We start from the raw sequence: 18,817 nt of genomic DNA, 5'->3' as shown, positions 1-18,817 counted from the left end.
TCTTCACAGCTTCTCCTTCCTCTTATCAATCCATATCACATCAAAGAAATTAATATCTCATCAAAACATGTTTCTGACTTGACTTCTTCTCCGGAGTCCCTTTGCCTTATCGTCCGCAGATCCAGGTCCGCGGCTGCGGCCACATCGTGGATTATGATGGTGGATTGTGTATCAGATGTCGTGATCATAGTGGCAGATCCAGAATGGCGGATTCTGTATTATGTTGGCATCTGATAATGGTGGTGGACCATGATCGAGGTGGCAGCTGATGGTGGATCCTGATGGCGGCAGTGGACAATGATTGTGGACTATGGTGTTATCCAATCTTGATTGTGGATCGTGATAGTGCCGGAACAGGATCCGGCACCTCTTGGTTTTGGCCTGCCGTGTTCCGGGACTTATTTGTGCTGATCCGGTACCTCTCGTATAGAAAAAAATATGAATACAATACAGAGCTGACAACTCTCACGCTTTCGGCGTGTGACACACATCCAATTTGACACGCAAAAAAAAAAAAGTGATTTCTTACAAGTTGCCAATACGTCGATCGCGAATGCTGTGTGGGCCGGCGCCGCCACGCCCCCCCCCCCCCCCCCCCCTGACAAGAGGTCCGCCGCGGACGAGGTTCGCTACATCGTCCAGGGCAGGGGGTGGCGGCGGCGGCGGCTAAAGAAGCACCGCCGCTGCTGTGACGTTTTGTAATAAATCTTTAATTTGATTTTTGTGTTTGCAACTTGTGCAACAAGTTAATTGAGGAGCTGAAGGTGCTTAACGCACAGTACTGGCCCGAGGACACAGGTGCGCTGTATGGAGAGACTGAGGTTGAGTCGCTGTGCCAGCGCTTTAACATTGCCAACCCGCGCACAGTCATACGGGCCTACAGAAAACACAGAGACTCGGAGGAAAAGACATCCCCGATGAACTGATGGAGTGACTTGTTGCTGTCAACAGCATTCCTATTGCGAGTGCTGAATGTGAGCGCGGATTTTCGCAAATTAACTTAATTTCACATCCACCATATCATCTTTACTCTTCCTAAATCTTGTTGGACCCCCCTGGCTAAATTCAATCCAGTCCCGTACGTGAGGTCGTGGGTGGCCAAAGGACACAGAACTGCCACAGACACACGCAGTAAAACCCGAAACAGGGAGGAGGAGGAGAATCCGGACATGGTCGTGATGTGGGGTGTTTTGGACTAAATATGATGAGCATACTGTCTATTAATAGGCCGCCGTGCCAATCTTTAAATAATAATAATGGAAGATTTATGTGATTTATTGTAAGCTTTGAACTTTTATTTTTTATGTTTTACAAGTTAGATCTATGTTGAGAAATGAATTGCTGACTGTAAGTCCCCCTGTGTTGATGTGGGCATTTGCCTGTGCTGTATAGCCTAAAATAATTGTAAATTATTGTCATAAAATTTATACCATGGAAATTAATTGAAATTAAGGCTTGTAAGTCCCACAGCATTGTCAGTGGGCATTTGCATGTTTTTTTCAGCACCGTTTTCTGTATGCGTTCCGGGACCTGTGCCCGTCTCGTCACCCCTGCGCTGTCATATGTACTTTGCTTTCCGGCACCTTGTGATTTACAAATTAAGCACTGATTGCCCTGATATGTGGCTTTCCTCTATAGGAAAGCAGTCAAACCTAATACTTCCACAATGCAGGTGAGTGAGTATTTATTATCTGCCTATATATGGCACAGGGCAGAGGCTTGTTTTTCTATTTGGCCTTGATATTTAGCTTTTATTGCTTCCATTTTGGAGACTCCACTACTCTGCAACAATAGCTGTTGCCGGCACGGAGGTATAAATAACAGACTCTGCTATTATCTTTTGAAACTGTTTATTTCATATTAGTAACACATATAACACCTGTAAGATATTGCCAGATAATTCATAGTTGAGTAAGAAAGAAAGCAGAGCTCACAATACCTTGACATACAGAGTTCAACACTTGTAAGCTACGTGTTAAGGGTGTATACAGGATGCAGAGAAAAGCATGCATGATGATTATGTGCAGTAAAGAAGTGTACAGGATAAGTGAGTATGTGTTGTAGGTGACAAGCCAGTAACTCAAAAAAAGCCAGCCCTCAAATACCAAACAAGTAAGTTGGAAAGTAAGCACTTTTTCACATTTGTTTTTGTTTTTCAAGTGTCAATCAGGCAAATAGACATAACTTAATGGCAATGTTAAGGTGCCGAACTGTGGCTATATATCACATGTTGACAGGCACTAGAGCGTGGGAAATGCAGTGCAGGCACTTAAGTGTACTGCAGTGGATAGTCAGGGTGGCATTAAGCATGTCTGACAGGTCATTGTCATGTGACTGCTCCCAAAAAACTAGAAGATCTCAGGCACAGCTGTCATAATAAACACTACAGACACGACATCATTCAGAGTTAAAACGCCAGAGAAACATTGAACAAAGCAACTCACAGAGTAATCCAGGCTGAATATGTAGGTGACACATCAGTTAGTCTTCTTTAGTTTGTTCTGTTTAGGATTAAGGCTTGAAACCGTGAGAACAAAATGTGGTCTTTGATGAGTTTAATATCAAGTTTAAATCTAATCCAGGGTCCTGCCCTCTATACAGGGAGTTACCCTGATTTGACACAAGCTATTTTAAGTCCCTTAATTGAATGTATAGTTATTGTCAGCCATTCATGAATCTAACAGTACAATCAGCAGTCTTTTTCTCACATCAATCAACTCATTATCTATACATTCTATTACAAAAGCACACCATTATTAAAGATAAATTATTATTCAAGATGAACAAATCAAACCGAAATCTCTGCATTTGTAGAACCAGATTATCTAGATGAGATTTACCTGGAACATTTTAGTTGGAAAACATTAGTCTTGATTACTTGTGTCACATAAGTAACATAATAATTACTATACTAAAATTACAATATTAATACTTAGCCTATACTTAGTTTTACAAGGTTATTTCAGAAATCCTATAATCCAATAAATGAACTTGGAATTTATTAAGCATAATGTACTATATTAATCAAATATTCAGTTCCATATAAAGTCTGAAATCAACTTTTAGTCAGATGAAAGTCTTTATCATGCTATACATCTCAAGATGCCTGCACTCTCCTTTATTTGATGTGCCGGTGCTGCTTTGAAGCAGGGCTGCACGATATTAGGAAAACATGTGATATGCAATAGTCTTGTTGAATATCGCGATGACGATATGACTTGCGATAAATAAAGAAATGCTTAAGTATACAGTGGTGCTTTGGGTTCACTGCTAACATAGACCCCATAAAGTACGGGTCTATGCAGACACTGACAAAAACAAAGCGAGCGGGAGAGGGTGCACAGCCCAACCACTGTGCCACCAAGTCTGGGGCAGTCACCCAGGGAGCCATGCCACTCCTAACCACTCATAGTGACTGATCTGACCCCGGGACAACCATGATAACTAACGTTTCCACAGTAGAATTTAGTCGGGAGGCAGCACGAGATTTGACGGGCCCGCCTCACAATTCTATCTTTTCTTCTTCCGAAAACGATTTATTTTAGGGAAAAACCTGTCAAATGATCTGAATATCCCTAAACCTTTACATTTTTTGTAGGGTACAGGGCTCCATTTGATTGGCCAAATATATTGACATGCAGAGCGTTAATGCATGGCACATGGAACACCATTTATCACAGTTCAAGCAGTCTTTTGCGATACGTATGTTGATATCAAGATGAGGATAAATTTTCGATATAACATGCAGTCCTACTTTGAAGCTCCTTATAGTTTAAGTAGGCACCAGTGTCTTGATGACCACCAATTAAAAGGTGTTGTCTTGATGTAACTTTCACGGTCTGGATTCGCTGCTTCTCTGGATCCAGTTTGGATTCACTGTAAGTGCATTCACCTGCCAGTCTGCCACCCTGATACACACGTTTACAGTTTCTGTTATAACGTCCACACCCAGCTGTTGTGACCTCAGCCCACAAAGGGAATGATGCAGTCAATGCAGAGTACATTAGGTTAATATTTAAACAGGTTTCACACCTACACTTTCAGTTACAGGCCTTTAACAGGTGTAGATTGGACTTCTTCACATTGTTTTGTTAGACAAGTCTGGAAACCACTTGAAAACAGAAGTTTAACAGGGCGCAACACTAGAACCTAAAACAGTTTCAACAGTTTCATGAACGTAAGACGGATGTTCTCTTCTGTGTCATATCCATCTAACTATCATTGTCAATGTTGCGCTTGAGATGTGAGGACATCTGAATTACATTCAGACTCGTGGTCAGATTAAATGTTTGTCCTTCATGGTTATTTCAAGGCCTTGTTCTCACAAACAGATTCAAATACAACTCCAATACACAACAGGAAAGTCAATCTTAATCATCTTTGGTCAAATCTGTATTTTTCTACAGCACGTGAAGATATTTAATACATTCTGTTAACATTGGCTTCTTTTTTTTTGTTGCTCTGTGTTAAGTTCAGCTCTCAGCAGCCTGAGCTTGATACAGCACCCAAACCTCTCCTCAGTACCCCCGGGACAAAGGAGGAAAAGCAATGGTTGTTGCTCATGTGCATATTGGGGGCTATTAGATGAATAGTGTGCCCTTGTGGGACTGAGCAGCTTATAAAACAGAGAGAATCACCATTTGAATTACAGCTGCCAGGGCGGTAGAGAGTTTAACTGTTTGTTAATCCTAACAGTCATCATCCCTGAAAACAACAAACAAGACAATTTCCCCTAGTTTGATCACTTTAGGAGAATGGGACCCCTCACAACAAAAAAGTGACTTAACCTTGACTTTAGTATCTCAAGATGTTTTCCTCTTGGGTTACTCACACATCACTGTGTATAATGCTATCTGTCAGAGAGCATGTTTAAGCACTTAGGATGTTTCAGCCCATATCTCAGGGTCTGGTTGCAGAAACATCTGTCAGACTCTTAGTTAGGTGTTCTACACAGGTACTGTTGGCACACACTGGGCACATACAGTCTGAAATAAATGTTGGGCTGTGAACAGGCCTCCAGACTTCATCTGCCAGGTGCCTCATGGACATGGGCAGTTTTGTTGACCCTAAAGAATATTCTGAGTGATTCATTTTTGGAGGCCGGCAACTGAGTCACACAATATTTGTGAGTTTGAAGAAATCGACCCATCAGTATCAGAGGACAATAAAATACAAAATACATGAGACTGTAGATATCAGTGCAGCCACTTAAAAAGCCCAAGTTATAGGAAAATAAAGTGTTGGCAGTACACAACAAACACACTCACCAAGATGCGCTTACAAAGAGTTTAGCCAAGTTATTAGGAAAAGTAATTTGGGTACAAAGTGTAAAAAAAACAGGAAAGCGTGTGAACACACTCACACACACGCACACACCCTTCCACACACATACACAGTAATATAATTAAATGTGTTATCTCTTACATGCTGCTATCAGTACAAACAAAGAACTACTCATAGTAAAATGTACAACCTTCAAATTTTTTACAACGATACCATTCAGGATCCTAATGCAAACTACTGATTCTGACTTCATCTAGGCAGCTAAAGCAAAGCTCTCTTTTTCTTATGCAAATTATCTTTTCCACTATTTGTAAAAGTGCAAATGGATTCACACTCTTGTCTGCCTTCATTAGTCACTCAATCGTCACTCCTTTTACTCCCTGTCAGTCCTTCTCTGACTTCCTTTCACCATCACCTTTCTACTCATGTGGATATAATTCCCATTAAGGACATTTTGAACTTCACAGCAACACCTCTGTTTTCTGGTCAGACTGTCATGTGAGTCCCCAATATGAGTCCCAAATATATTCAAATTTTATACACTCTAAGCAGTGATTTTCCAATGGGGTACAACCGTTGGAAAATAAACTTTTGACGCCTCTTGTCTTCACATCTGTTTGGACAACAGCTCTTATCAGCTATTCTGTCAAAACTATACTGTGGCACAGTTATATGTACCAAGGCTGGAGTTTGACCAGGATTGTGGCATAATTGATATTTTTTAAGTTTCCTGAATCACATCAAAATACTTAAAGTACGCGCTTACAATATGAGTACTTATTATTAAAACGTGGTAATCTATTTTAGCCTCGACACACAATGGTTTCATGATATGCCGCTGTTCTGCAAGCATGTCTCACACTGATGGAAATAATGGCCACCACAGGATCAAGATGAATTCTATTCTGTAAACGTTGAATCTCAACGCTTACACAATAAAAAATAGTGTTGTGATGGGTCAGACTCCTTTCAAATTCAGAGGGAGGAAAAAACATGCTGTCCACTATTAAACTCAAACCACAGCACAACTGATTTAGCAAGCTAATTGTATCCTCTCAAGTGTTGATTTGACTCTTGTCAATTCCATGTCAACCACTCACTGTTCTTATCAGAATTATTTGAGCATTAGCACCTCGAAAAATGAAGCTTCTCCTTAGCTACCTTCATCGTTGTTAAAGGCCAGTTGAAAAAGCGGCAGGCTATTTACAATATAAAAGGTCACAGGTTATGATTAGAAAGTAAAGTATAGATGCATCTTATTCCCACTCCAAAAAGATGCAACTCTGTAAATTATAACGTAAGCAGTGTGTGACTAATGATGTAACTGTCAATCCACGTAACAGAGGTTCCCCGCAGTTACTTCAGGTCTATACATATGTACCTTGCCCACTAATGGACAAGGAGCTCATATTGAAGACAATTAAAAAGCAACACATTAATCAAATGTTTAACTTCAGAAACCCTGATCATCTACTTAACAAATAGTATTATAATCACTGGTTATGACTTCATAATAACACAGTAAAGTGAACAAGTAATAACTCACATAAAATGTCACATTTTGTAGGAATAAGAAAAATTTGTATCATTAGTACATGATTATTACTGTGGAAATGTGTTTATACATTATCTGCTAACTGGCCATTTATACATTTTATCACAATTTCCCAAGTGATTCCATAATTAGTTGCCTCAAGGCTTGTAACAGAAATCTAGGGTCTACAGTTAAATATTCTTCCTTAGATAGGATAGTTCACCAAAAATATATATGTATTGAGTAAATGATGCCATTTTGAATTTGAATGTTGGGCCTTACGGACACTTGAATGTCAACACAGGAGCACTATTGAGGCATATTAGTTTTTTTTGTCTGTGTTTTTTTTACGTTTGAAGAATCAGTCGCCAGTTCCTTCAATTGCATTAGATTTGCCTGCAACACTGTTTACCACTGAAACTCCAAACGTTTTTTGTGGTCTCAAACACTTCACCCATCCCTCCATCGACTTAAGGCCAATTTATGCCTCTACGTCTTTTCTAAAACGGATAGATAAGACCGCCCTATCCGTCATGGAACGCCCTCTCCGAGCGCCTCGGAGAGCTTTTCGTGCACCTCTGATTTTTCTAACTGTCCGTGTTTATTTCGGAGACCCAACGGACAGACCTTGGCTGTGATTGGTCCGCGAACTACATAATTTCCGTATGACGTCATTTCCATATTTCACATTTCCGGACCTCAAACTTCCTGCTTCCTTCCCGGTGTCACATCAAACCCAAACACAACTGTGATTCTACGATTAATGTGACGTGTGTGTTTAGCCAGCGGAGTTGTCCGGCTGACGGTGGCTCGGCAGAGCACTGACGGCATGTGTGCACGGTCACATACGGTTATAACGAGCTTTCATAACGGCGCTAGTGTGCTAGGCTAGCGTGCTAGGCTAGCGGGCTAGCCACCATGCTAGCTGCAGTGGTAACAGTGCAAAAACCCGCTGTCACGACTTTAATTCCACTTCTATCTTGACACAGTTTCTATAATACCGTCAGGTTAGAAGCAAACACTGGGTAGTAGTTAGTGTCGGGAGTCCCTGCTGACTGTGTGGAAGCTGGGGGGGGGGGAGCTAGCTAGCTCCGTGTAGCCTCAAGCAGATTCAAGCTGTGGAATCAGCAACACAGTTGGGAAACAAGACTAGGGAACCGCTGCGCTAAGAAACGATAACATCAGCATTTTGACCCGCTGGGTGTCACTTTATTTAGTTCTGTTAGTTGCCATGGTTCAGTGTGTGGGAGACCAGCAGACAGAGGTAGACAAACACATGTGGACTTCTTCTTCCCAGAAATGGGGTAGGCTTCTCTGAGCTTGTCTTCCGTTGCGCCACCTACTGTTTGGCGGTGAATTGTTTTCAGACGGATTGTCGTCGTAAAGGCATAAATCAAAAAGACTCTCTGCTATCCGTGCATGCCTCTCCACGAAACGGATACGTAGAAGCATACTGGAGCCTTTAGTAGATAATGAGTGAATATACATTTTTCAGTGAACTATCCCTTTAAATGAGCACTGACAGGATTCTGGGATGTGTTATTCTACTTCGCATGGTTTCGATCAACAAAAGTAAGATATATGATTTGTCACAAATAATCAGTTATGTGTCAAAGGGGAAATGCTTTAAAAAAAAAAAAAAGCAAACCTGTTGGTGGTGTTGTTGGATGTGTTCAAATAGTAAGCAATAAATTACTATAAACACTCACATTTGAAAAGGTTTGTGTGCGAGTGTGTGCATGGTTTAGGTGGGGGATTTTGTTGAGGGGGAATGTATGTGGGTGACCTTGTGAATGTGTTTAGACAGCATTTTCTTCAGTGGGAGGCTCAGCATTGGACGGCTCCAGGAGAGTCTGTTGGACTGTAGAGACAAAACAAAATCTCTTTCAGCCATTTCAAAAAATAAATATTTTTTAGAGAACACAAGACAGTAGAAATGAGATGCCCATTGCCTGAGGCCATCATCATATTTTGGATCTATCAGATTCTTGTTGGTGCATTGAGATCACATATAACAAATATGTTAATAAAACAACACAGACTTTCCAGGAGCTCATTGATGCCCTGAAGCTGGTCTGGCAGGAGATCCCCCAGGTCACCATCCGCCGACTCATCAGGAGCATGCCCCAACATTGTTGGGATTACATACGGGCTGAGGGGTCATACACACTACTGAGTCACATTATGAGTTGTCGTGATGAAATTCACGCAAGTTGGATCAGCCTGTGATTAAAATGTTTTACTCCAGCCCTTAATGAGTTGATGATTTTGGTTTCCATTAACCGTTTTTACGTAATTTTGTTCTCCACAAATTATGCAATGTACATCATTAACTTGAATAATTCGTTCATCAAGATCTTATGTGTATTTGAGTGTTCCCCTAATTTCAGTTTTGGTGTATAATATATGTTTAAATTTAGTTTGTTAAGTTAGTTTGTTGTTGTTAGTATGTTCTAGAACATGACAGACCAAAGTCTTCTGCTTTTTCATTACCCATGCAGTAGTCTATCAGACCTGAGGGCAGCACTGAGCACTGACTCCACACAATGTTAATTTACAGCTCAGTCTAACAGCTCAGTTATCCTGCATCTCTCCATTCCACATTTCAGACATAGACTCACAAACAATGTTTAGTCTTTAACAGACCACCATACCACAAAGTAACACAACACTGTAACAAAACAGTGTCAACTTGGCCTGTGTTTCTCCCTCTGACACTGGAGATAACAAGTGATGGCAGCTACACCATTAAAGAAAAATGATCTGTATCATCCATTAACACATGTTTTATATTTAGGGCCATTACACTAATAGGCTGTACAGTGTGTGCATGTTTGGGTGTTTATTTACCTTGTGGCTCTGTAGCCACCACAGCCTCAGGGTTCTCAGCCTTCACCATGTCAGAGTTCAGGCTCTCTGTTAGAAGAGAGGTGCACATATCAGCATATAGTGTGCTCTGCTATACTGATACTGTGCTAACAATATGAATTGCGATAAATAACTGTCCCTGGGTATGGACGCAGAGACCACGGACAGCTCCACAGCCAGGAGAAGGCGCACAGCCAGGCTGCAGTGCCCCCATCTCGGGGGCTGACACCAGGGAGCCATGCACTAAGTCCACTTACAGTCTTAATTTGGAGTCTTACAGACATGTTTGGACAGCAATATTTTTGACAGTTTTATTGCAGAGAGAGAGAGAGAGAGAGAGAGTCAGAGAGAGAGAGAGAGAGAGAGAGAGAGAGAAAGATGGAAAAACATGTCAACGATCTGAATATCTTTTATTAATTACCTGACACCTCCTGACACCTCTCCAAGCAGCTCACAGTGTTTTCTGTTACATTTCTATTGTGTGGAGTAAAAATATGGCAAATAGCTAAATAATAAGCATAAAGAGGCTAAAAATGCTAGTGGAGCTGCGGGAAAGAGTATAGTTAATTATTTTTCTTTGTTGGTTCATAATTAGGATCAACAATTCACACTTTCTGATCAGTTGTTATTGATTAATTGAAGGTGGCTACAAAGACTTAACTTAATTATAGCTAATGTCACTTTGTCCATATATTTTGGTCCTACTGAAGCTGTAGATCAGTGGTCCACATAACAATCGAACAATATAGTATATATAAACCATCTACATAAATATAACTATAATTATATATATAATATAGTATAGATTTAGTATTACCATTTGAGCTGTAAGTTTAAAAGCAATGTAGTCACACACTGGTGACAACAATTTCCTCAGAGAGTGTTATGAACTGTAATGTAATGCCTTACGTTGCATACTGAAGCACAGCTTCTTCTTCTGATAGGAGATGTAACTGCTTATTGCACCCACCAGTGCCATGGCAACTGCACTGACAATTCCTGCAATGGTGCCCACCTCAGCTGTGGTCTCTGGATAACACAAACACACAAACACACGTACACACACACAGTTGTACAGTAAGCTCAGACAGTCACACATTCATGAATGATCAGACAGAGAAAACCCACCACGATTGTCATCATGCTGGTTAATCAGATCACCACCACCTCCTGAGAAACCACCTGTGGAAACAGTTAGAGTAAATGTTCACACTGTTACAACTGTTAAGTGTTGTTCTCTTCTGTAACACCAGTAGTTAAAGTCAAGACTTTACCTTTGCCTTTGTCAGGCTTGTACGTGTCATCTTTACTTACATCACTCAGATCACTGTCAGAAAATATATCTGAGAGAGGAAATACAATACATAATCATACATAATGAAATCACTGTGGTGTCACTTCTTGTTGAGTCTAAGAAAGGGAAGCTGCTCTCTTGTGTTTTCAGTTCATAGTGCTGTGCGGGGGTTCCATAATTTTTTTTATGTAGCAAATGAATTGGATAGACATCACGTGTCTATTCATATACTGACCTGTTACTACATCAGGTTTTCCTGAATGGTCACTGCACCTACACATAATAAATCCTGCGGCTCCACAAAGGACACACGTAAACCCATAAAGCTGTCTTAAAACTGCAAAAAATATCTTTGAATAATTGTTGGAGTTGGAGAAGTTGAACAGAGGCTTGGGTGGCATTAAGAAATCCAGAACAAGAATTAGGCAGGAGAAAAAAATGACTACTACCCACCTCCCTGCCCCTTGTTTTTCTCCTTGCCACCAATGTCATTGTTGGGGTTCAAGGCATCAGCCAGGTCTAGGTCATCATTAGCTGTGAAAATCAGTCAAAGATCAATGTTATTGTAAAACAAAGGCACAATCAGGATATTAACACTATGTTCATACAGCAGGCCCAAGTGGCCTGAATCGGATTTTACCCCTATGTGACCCAGATCTGACTGTTTAATGACAGTGTGAACAGCACAAATCACATGTATTCTGATCTTTTTAAATCAGATTTTGAACACTTTCATATGTGGTTCTAAATAATTTTTTTAATGCGACCTCAGTCTGAACATCCGACATTCCTCATAATTTTGCACAGGTGAAGGGGAGGTCGGCAGTCGCCTCGGTAAAACAAACATGGAAGACAGCTGTGATGGAGGTATTCAATGGAGGGACAGTGAGGTTTTAGACCAAGCAAAAATTTGAGTGGTCGCATCCAAACCGGTCTGTGTTTGAAAGCATATTAAGAGAAAAATTAACCCATAAACCCTCACATCTGTGGCCTCCATGTTTATTACGAACTTCTTCTCCTTGTTTACTATCGTACACAGTGTGCTTTGTGTCACGTCTTGTTATCACCATGAGCAGTTCATATTCTGAGTCTGATGCTGGCCAAGATAAGATAATGTGAACTATTTATTTAATATATTTAATGTGAATTATATAAAACAATTGGATCTGGAAAAATATCTGAATGGAGCACTAAGGCTTGAAATGTGACGTTGTGTGTCAAAAAAATTCTATTCTATTCACCACAGTATCAGTTACTTAAGTTATTATTATTAATAATAATAATTATTATTAAATTTAACATAGTGACTAACTTGCAAGGTGTATTATATTTATATTCAATTAACTTTTATTTGTATAGAGCCAAATCTCGACATAGACTATTTCAAGGCACTTTACATAGTAAGATGCAGACCTTACAATGTCATACAGTTCCCACAGCAGGCAACCATTAGCGACTGCGATGACAAGAAACTCCCCTGTAACAGGGAGAACATCCAGCACAACCAGACTCAATGCGGGTGGCCATCTGCCTCAACCGGGTGGGGGAGAATGGGGAAGAGAGGTAGATGGAACAGAGGTGAGAGATTGGGAGGGCTGGAACAGTTGTCTAACCATCAAATTCAGGCATCATCAGGCCACATGCACACTTTGATGTTTTCGGGTTTGAAAATGCATCAACTCTGCAATGGATACGCATGGTCATCACTATTTCTCAAGCAGTTCCTGATGCGCATGCCTTCCTACGTACACCGGCACGTGCATGGGCAGGGGACAATTCCTCTCACCTGGCTTGGGCTTATGCTTGACTGGAGCCTTGGTACTTGCTGAACCCTTAGGTATAACCCTGGTTGGGGCTTTGGTGGTGGTGATGTCACTGAATTTGAAATCCAAGTCCAACTCTTCACAGAACAATGACACCAGAGAATAATGATATAAATAATTAGATTGTCAACCAACTCTCTTCATGTCACTGTAAAATGTTAAACACATGTATATTTGACTAAAAATCATAGGGGGGGGTTAAATATACCAAAATCAGGACAATGTTGCAGATGAAAAGTGTCAAATCAACACAAAGAATGAATTAATTAATTTTAACAGACTGGTTAAGTGAATTCCAAACTGGAACACAGTTTTTTCTCACATTCTGCCCAAAAACTACTGCTCCAGGGTTCCTAAAACCAAAGAAAATCTTTGGGTGTTTGCCACAAGTTCACACTAACAATGACCCTGTCACTGTCCCGGATATGCTTATATTCTACTATATCATAATGTTAATTGTTATAAAATTACTTTAAAACATACATTTACATGGCACTGTGTCAGTTGCTATGTGGTGCTTACCTCCTCCTGCAGGTATAGCTGGTTTTGGTGCAGGGGTCGTTGCTGTGGTGAAAGTTAGAAATTAATTATGTCTTAAAGAGAATTGTTTTATCTAGTGTCATTCATACGTGAATATTAGGATTTTCTCCATTGGTTTCCATTATTTCCATATTATCTAAAAAACTACCAGTAACAGGATTAGTTTGGACTGATTTGTGAGGCACATAATGATTAAGTAACTCTGATACAAATGAACATAGACTAAATGTTACAGATTTATTGTTTTATCGTGTCACTGAGTCAGTCTCTCTTCATTTGTGTAAAACAAAGTAAATGTTCAGTTTTTATTTTCAAAACTGCAGCACTATAAGTTAACAGTCAGGTAGACAAATTCATTAAAATGATTAAGATCACTGTTTATGGAACTGTAGCATCAAAATGAATCAGAGGCTGAAAATGTGTGCTTTTACATCAATTGTTCTTTTTAAAACTCATTTCATTTTCTTTGTGGTTTTGAGATGATACAGAATGTGAGGAAACCACAAACTACCAATCAAATATACTCCTGAGAGCTCCTTCAAAAAACGTTAAATCACCTGGTGTGTGTGCAGGGTGTTTTTTTTTAACTATACTGAGCTCACTTTGTTTGAGAAAAGTCACGAGGCGAACCTAAGAAGGTCATGACCTCTATTTAAACACAAAAAGGATAATGTGAACAAGAGAGTGGTGTTCCATTGTACTTACATGATTTACTGTCACTGTTACCATCCAGAGCATCAGTCAGATCAAAAGAACCCTGAGAAAGTACTAAGGAACAGAGAGGACAGAAGAGAAGGACAAAGGACGCAGATATGCTGAGGCTAACATATAAAACATATTTTTCACAAGTGCTTGGTGTGGCACGACAAGTATTCTGTAACACAAACACCGAATTTCATAACAAACCAAACGGTTCAAAAACTTATAAGAAGACAAGACGTGAGTGCTAGAATAAAAGCAATGTGCCTGCAACATCCTTTGCTTTTAACTATGACAGAGCTGCAACTCCAGGGTGAGAAGTGAGTTGCAGCTGTGGTATAGTGTGATTGTATTGTTTGAAAAAAGACGCAGAGTGTGCATGTATTTGTATTTGTGAGAACCATTTTGAGCAGGTCAGGCGGATAAGAAGCTGTGAAACGTCTCACTCGGACATTTGTGTTCACACATGCACCTCCTCCAGTGCCGAATTGTCCTTGGGTCGCTTAATGCCATGTAATGTGTTGCTTCCTCCAGAGAAGAACACAGGATCTGCGGCGTCAAGTCTGAAAGCAGCTTAATAGTGTCAAGAGGCAACTGGGTTGCAACCGGAGCAACAACTTATATCTATGTTGTTTTAAATGTATGATTATATGAGGATATGGTTATTGGTGATGAATCTGAATTAGGTCTTGAATCATATGGTCTTGCTCTCTCTCTCTCTTTATTTAACATGTAATCTCTATTTCACTCTCACTCACAAATACATACTCTCACACCCAGATTCCCTCACAGGTACCGATTGATTTAACATGAATCTGTACCAGGTATAGACATAATTCGGTTGGTACTCTTAGGGGTAATGAGCAGAATCTAGGTGATGAGCAGAAACTTAAAGTTTATCCCGTAATTTAAGATCCTCATGGAGGACTGGGTGATTTGATCAGTTGGGCCGCTACCACCAGGCTCAGAGACAGTTTCATCCACCAGGCCATAACACTTTTAAACTCCTCCAATCTGATATTCTATTCTATATTTATCTTTATTCTTATTTTTTGCGACTGCTAAACGTGATTGGTGTGCACATGACAATAAACTCTTGAATCTTGTATCTTATTTTAATAACACACATCTGCAGATAAAGCGTCCATACGGGTGACTTGTTGAAAACATTGAAAACATGAAAGTGCCACTGTGTATGACAGTGTAAACACAACATGGGATTTAGGATACTTATGCACATACAAGGGGATGGAACTGGTTATGAAACCGTCTCATTTTAATATTGGTGCCTCTTTATGACCTACAGCAGCAAATGATACAATCAGGGAGAAATTAGGCTTTTAACAAAAAAGTTTTAATACTTCTTTTATCCCCTTTGAGATACTAGGTAAAGCAAAGACCACCGGCATGACGCAGGCGTTCGAGGGAGTGGAATGCGAAGCAGCGCAGGGGGGGGCGAGCTCTACACACACACACACACACATACACACACACACACACACACACACACACACACACACACACACACACAGACACACACACACACACACACACACACACACACACACACACACACACACACACACTAACACTAACACACACACACTAACACTAACACTAACACTAACACTAACACACACACACACACACACACACACACATGCAAATTCCTACCTGCACTCCAGGGGTGGCATTAGTTAAAAAAATAAGTTAACAAAATAAATATTTTAAAAATGAAATTCTAGATGTAGGCTAGCTGTACTGACAGCTGATAGCTATTCAAGTCGACGAAAATAAACTTTAATGATGTGCAATTCTCGTGCGCAGGAAGCGCATTTCTCCACGCCGGTTCGGGGCGAAAATGATTATTGCCCTCACAGGTGACTGAGCTACACAAGCCTATAGCCGCCCCCCACAATAGATTGTGACCTTGTGTGTGTCAATCTGTTTAGACACAACTGACAAACATGTGGAATATGTACATAATTCAAGATGGGGAAATTTCATCATGTGGGGGAAATTGAAACTCCAGGAGAACAGCGGGGAAATCGAAAGTAAGGGATGCATATTTATTCATTTATATAAAATATTACTTATATTGTTAAAAATAGAGCAGACCCTAAAACCAGCGCTGTAGATCGCGAGCCGGCCGCGGAGCTTCGCTGCCGATGCGAACAGCCCGATTGATTAACATGGGTGCGGAAAGGAGACACACAGCTTTTCGAGGCTCTTTGCGGCGCGTCTGCCTCCGTTGTGCCCCCGGGGTTCGAGAACGATGGTGTGACGTTACTGCATTGGTTAACGTATGTGTCACGTCATGATAAATCAGCCTCTTGTGGCGCCCTCTCGGCACTTTGCGCCCTAGGCAACCGCACATGTCGCCGATGCCAGGAGCCGCCCCTGACTTATATTAATGAAAATGCAGTAGTTTGGAAAAGTCTGTTTGTCTATAAGCTCATCCATTAGCCTGAATTTATAAACGTTTTCCACATATCTAGTTCTAGTCATGTACTTATAAAATAAATAAGCAAAACATAGATGGAATACACAGAATACAGTAAAATGTCAAATGGACCCTGATGTAAGGGGTAAATCACAATGATCTTTAATCTGGTTTACTTCATTCTTTTTTTATACTTACCTATAAGTGAGTAACTTCTCATATTCATAACCACTGAGAGGCGTTGACATCGTTGTCAGACAGACAAAACCGTCACTGGGTGGTGCCGCATCAGTATGGTCTCTAATAACTGTCATATGTAAAATAACTGTACCCTTGAAACTAACACATAACTTAAATTATATTATATTATAATACAACTATAATAATAATATATAGAATAATTAATTTAACAATCGGCAATCACTCTGACAACAGGTTCAAATGGAACCGCAATATCTGAATATATAAGAAGGCTAATAATAATACGATGGATAACATGTGGATTTTTGAGAGGTCCGTGAAGAGATCCTCATTTAGAATGACTTTGTAATGAATCACGAGTAGTGTACATTCCAGTAACATGTGTCTCCAGGCCGATGGACCGCTACCCGGCCTTGAATCAAAGTGTGGCACAAAAGGAGCGGAGAGCATGTGAGTGAGCTGCTGTGAGACGGGGGAAAAGCCTTACCTTCCGTTGGCAGCAGCAGCGCCAGCAGCAGGCCCACTGTCCACAGACAGCTGGTAGTCATGTCTACAGTGACCCCGAACAAACCCACCCAGCGGATCTTGATAGCACAGCGGTTTGACAGCAACTCCGTTACCTTGAGCTAATTGCAGTTTCACGAGAGCCGCATTAAAGGCGTTCCCTTTGGCTCTGTGACACTCCAAACTGAGCTGCTTCTTCTTTGTTCCGCACACTGGACGCAGCGACGGCCGTTGCTGCCTCCCTGAGGTTAGACCTTGCCATTGTACAAATCTGTGCAGATCGCTACTAGCCAGTGGCGCACAGTGTCCCAGTGACATTTTATAATCCTTGATTTAGTTTTAAACAAAAATAAAACTCGGACAGACAAAGTCGTTTTTTGGATTATGTTGAAATGAAAAAATGCTGCTTTCAAATTCCACAGCCTGGTTTCAATGACTTGTAGCAAACTAAAACAATATCTGTATATTCATAACCTTTACATTTCTGAAGAGGTAAAGTAATGACAATCATAGTTACTGGTGTTATGGACAGGCTTATTGACCACAATATAAAGGCACTACAGTCTATACATTTACTCAGGAATTAATTTTGAGTTTTTAATTTCACTTATCCTTTCTTTTTCCGTTCTTTTCTGTTTATTATTTCTATACTTCCACTCCACTACATTTCAGAGGAAATTTACTTATTTATTTGACATTCTTAGTTATCAATCACCAACAGATGACGATTTGACACAATTGACTGTCTAACAAGCTCTTACAAAGAGCAGGGTGAAGTCAAGAGTCACATTTCAGGCGGCTGTGGTTGAGGGGTAGAGTGGTCGTCCTCCAACCTGAAGGTTGGCAGTTCGTTCCCTAGTCTGACCCATCTGCATGCAGAAGTGTCCTTGGGTAAGATGCTGAACCCTGAATGGCCCCCCATAATTGCTGCAAATAGATGCACTGTATGAATGTTTGTGAATGGGTGAATATAAAACTGTACTGTAAAGCGCTTTGAGTGGTCATCGAGACTAGAAAAGCGCTATATAAATACAAAACCATTACCCTTTCAGATTTGATGTTAACAGCTCCAACAAATAGATTTTTCTAACCCTAAAACTGAACAATGTCCTTATTTTTTATTAATTTTCAAATGATGCAATATCTTATCAAAGTTATAAGAATAGAGAAAAATACTAAATTCTTATCTGTGTATCATAACTTAGTTTTGTCCTCTTTCCTCATTAATAATCTGATGAGTAAAGAATCTTAAGTAAAGAATCTGAATACTATGACACTATGTTTATTAATGATGTTGTCCATTTGAATTAATTGAAATGCCTATTCCTAAATGCTTTGTCTCTGAACTTTTGACAATTGTGTGGGCAGAAGAGGTCTCTGGTTCGATTCTGGTTCGACTCCACGGAGTTTCAACAAAAAACTTACCTGGATGGAATAACAACAAAAGACGAACCTGGATCTGTCCAAAAATCAAAGAGGATTCTCCCTACCCTGCCTAGAGCCCCTGAGCAAGGCACCTTACTCCCCCAACATCTACTCCCCGGGCGCCTTACATGGCTGCCCACTGCTCTGTGTGTCCTGCACCAGATGGGTTCAAAGCAGAAGACAAATTTCCCTCAATTGCATGA

The 18,817-nt window shown here is 40.4% G+C and overlaps 1 protein-coding gene across 1 annotated transcript; it reads right to left on the bottom strand.

The window, feature by feature from the left end:
- Positions 1-1,833: 1,833 nt before the first annotated feature.
- On the bottom strand, positions 1,834-17,377 carry cd99l2 (CD99 molecule-like 2). The gene is made up of 10 exons (XM_061066062.1): positions 17,173-17,377; positions 14,048-14,110; positions 13,325-13,366; positions 12,766-12,879; positions 11,433-11,513; positions 10,960-11,028; positions 10,814-10,867; positions 10,595-10,714; positions 9,668-9,733; positions 1,834-8,678 (listed from the first exon to the last, which is right to left on the bottom strand). Exons 1-10 carry the CDS (start codon positions 17,231-17,233, stop codon positions 8,617-8,619), a joined length of 732 nt encoding a protein of 243 aa, XP_060922045.1. The 5' UTR covers positions 17,234-17,377; the 3' UTR covers positions 1,834-8,616.
- Between the last annotated feature and the right edge of the window lie 1,440 nt (positions 17,378-18,817).

This window comes from Limanda limanda, chromosome 22 (genome assembly GCF_963576545.1).
Source record: "Limanda limanda chromosome 22, fLimLim1.1, whole genome shotgun sequence".
Lineage (NCBI taxonomy): Eukaryota > Metazoa > Chordata > Actinopteri > Pleuronectiformes > Pleuronectidae > Limanda > Limanda limanda.
This window is presented reverse-complemented; position numbering and strand designations above follow the sequence as displayed.

Bases quoted from the DNA above. Each gene is read 5' to 3' on its own strand.
- cd99l2 (XM_061066062.1), bottom strand. From the start codon at position 17,233: ATGACTACCAGCTGTCTGTGGACAGTGGGCCTGCTGCTGGCGCTGCTG. The intron at 11,514-12,765 runs GTGAGAGGAATT...TGATTTTCACAG, and splicing joins CAAGCATAAGCCCAAGCCAG to CTAATGATGACCTAGACCTG. The intron at 10,715-10,813 runs GTGGGTTTTCTC...TGTGTTATCCAG, and splicing joins CCAGCATGATGACAATCGTG to AGACCACAGCTGAGGTGGGC.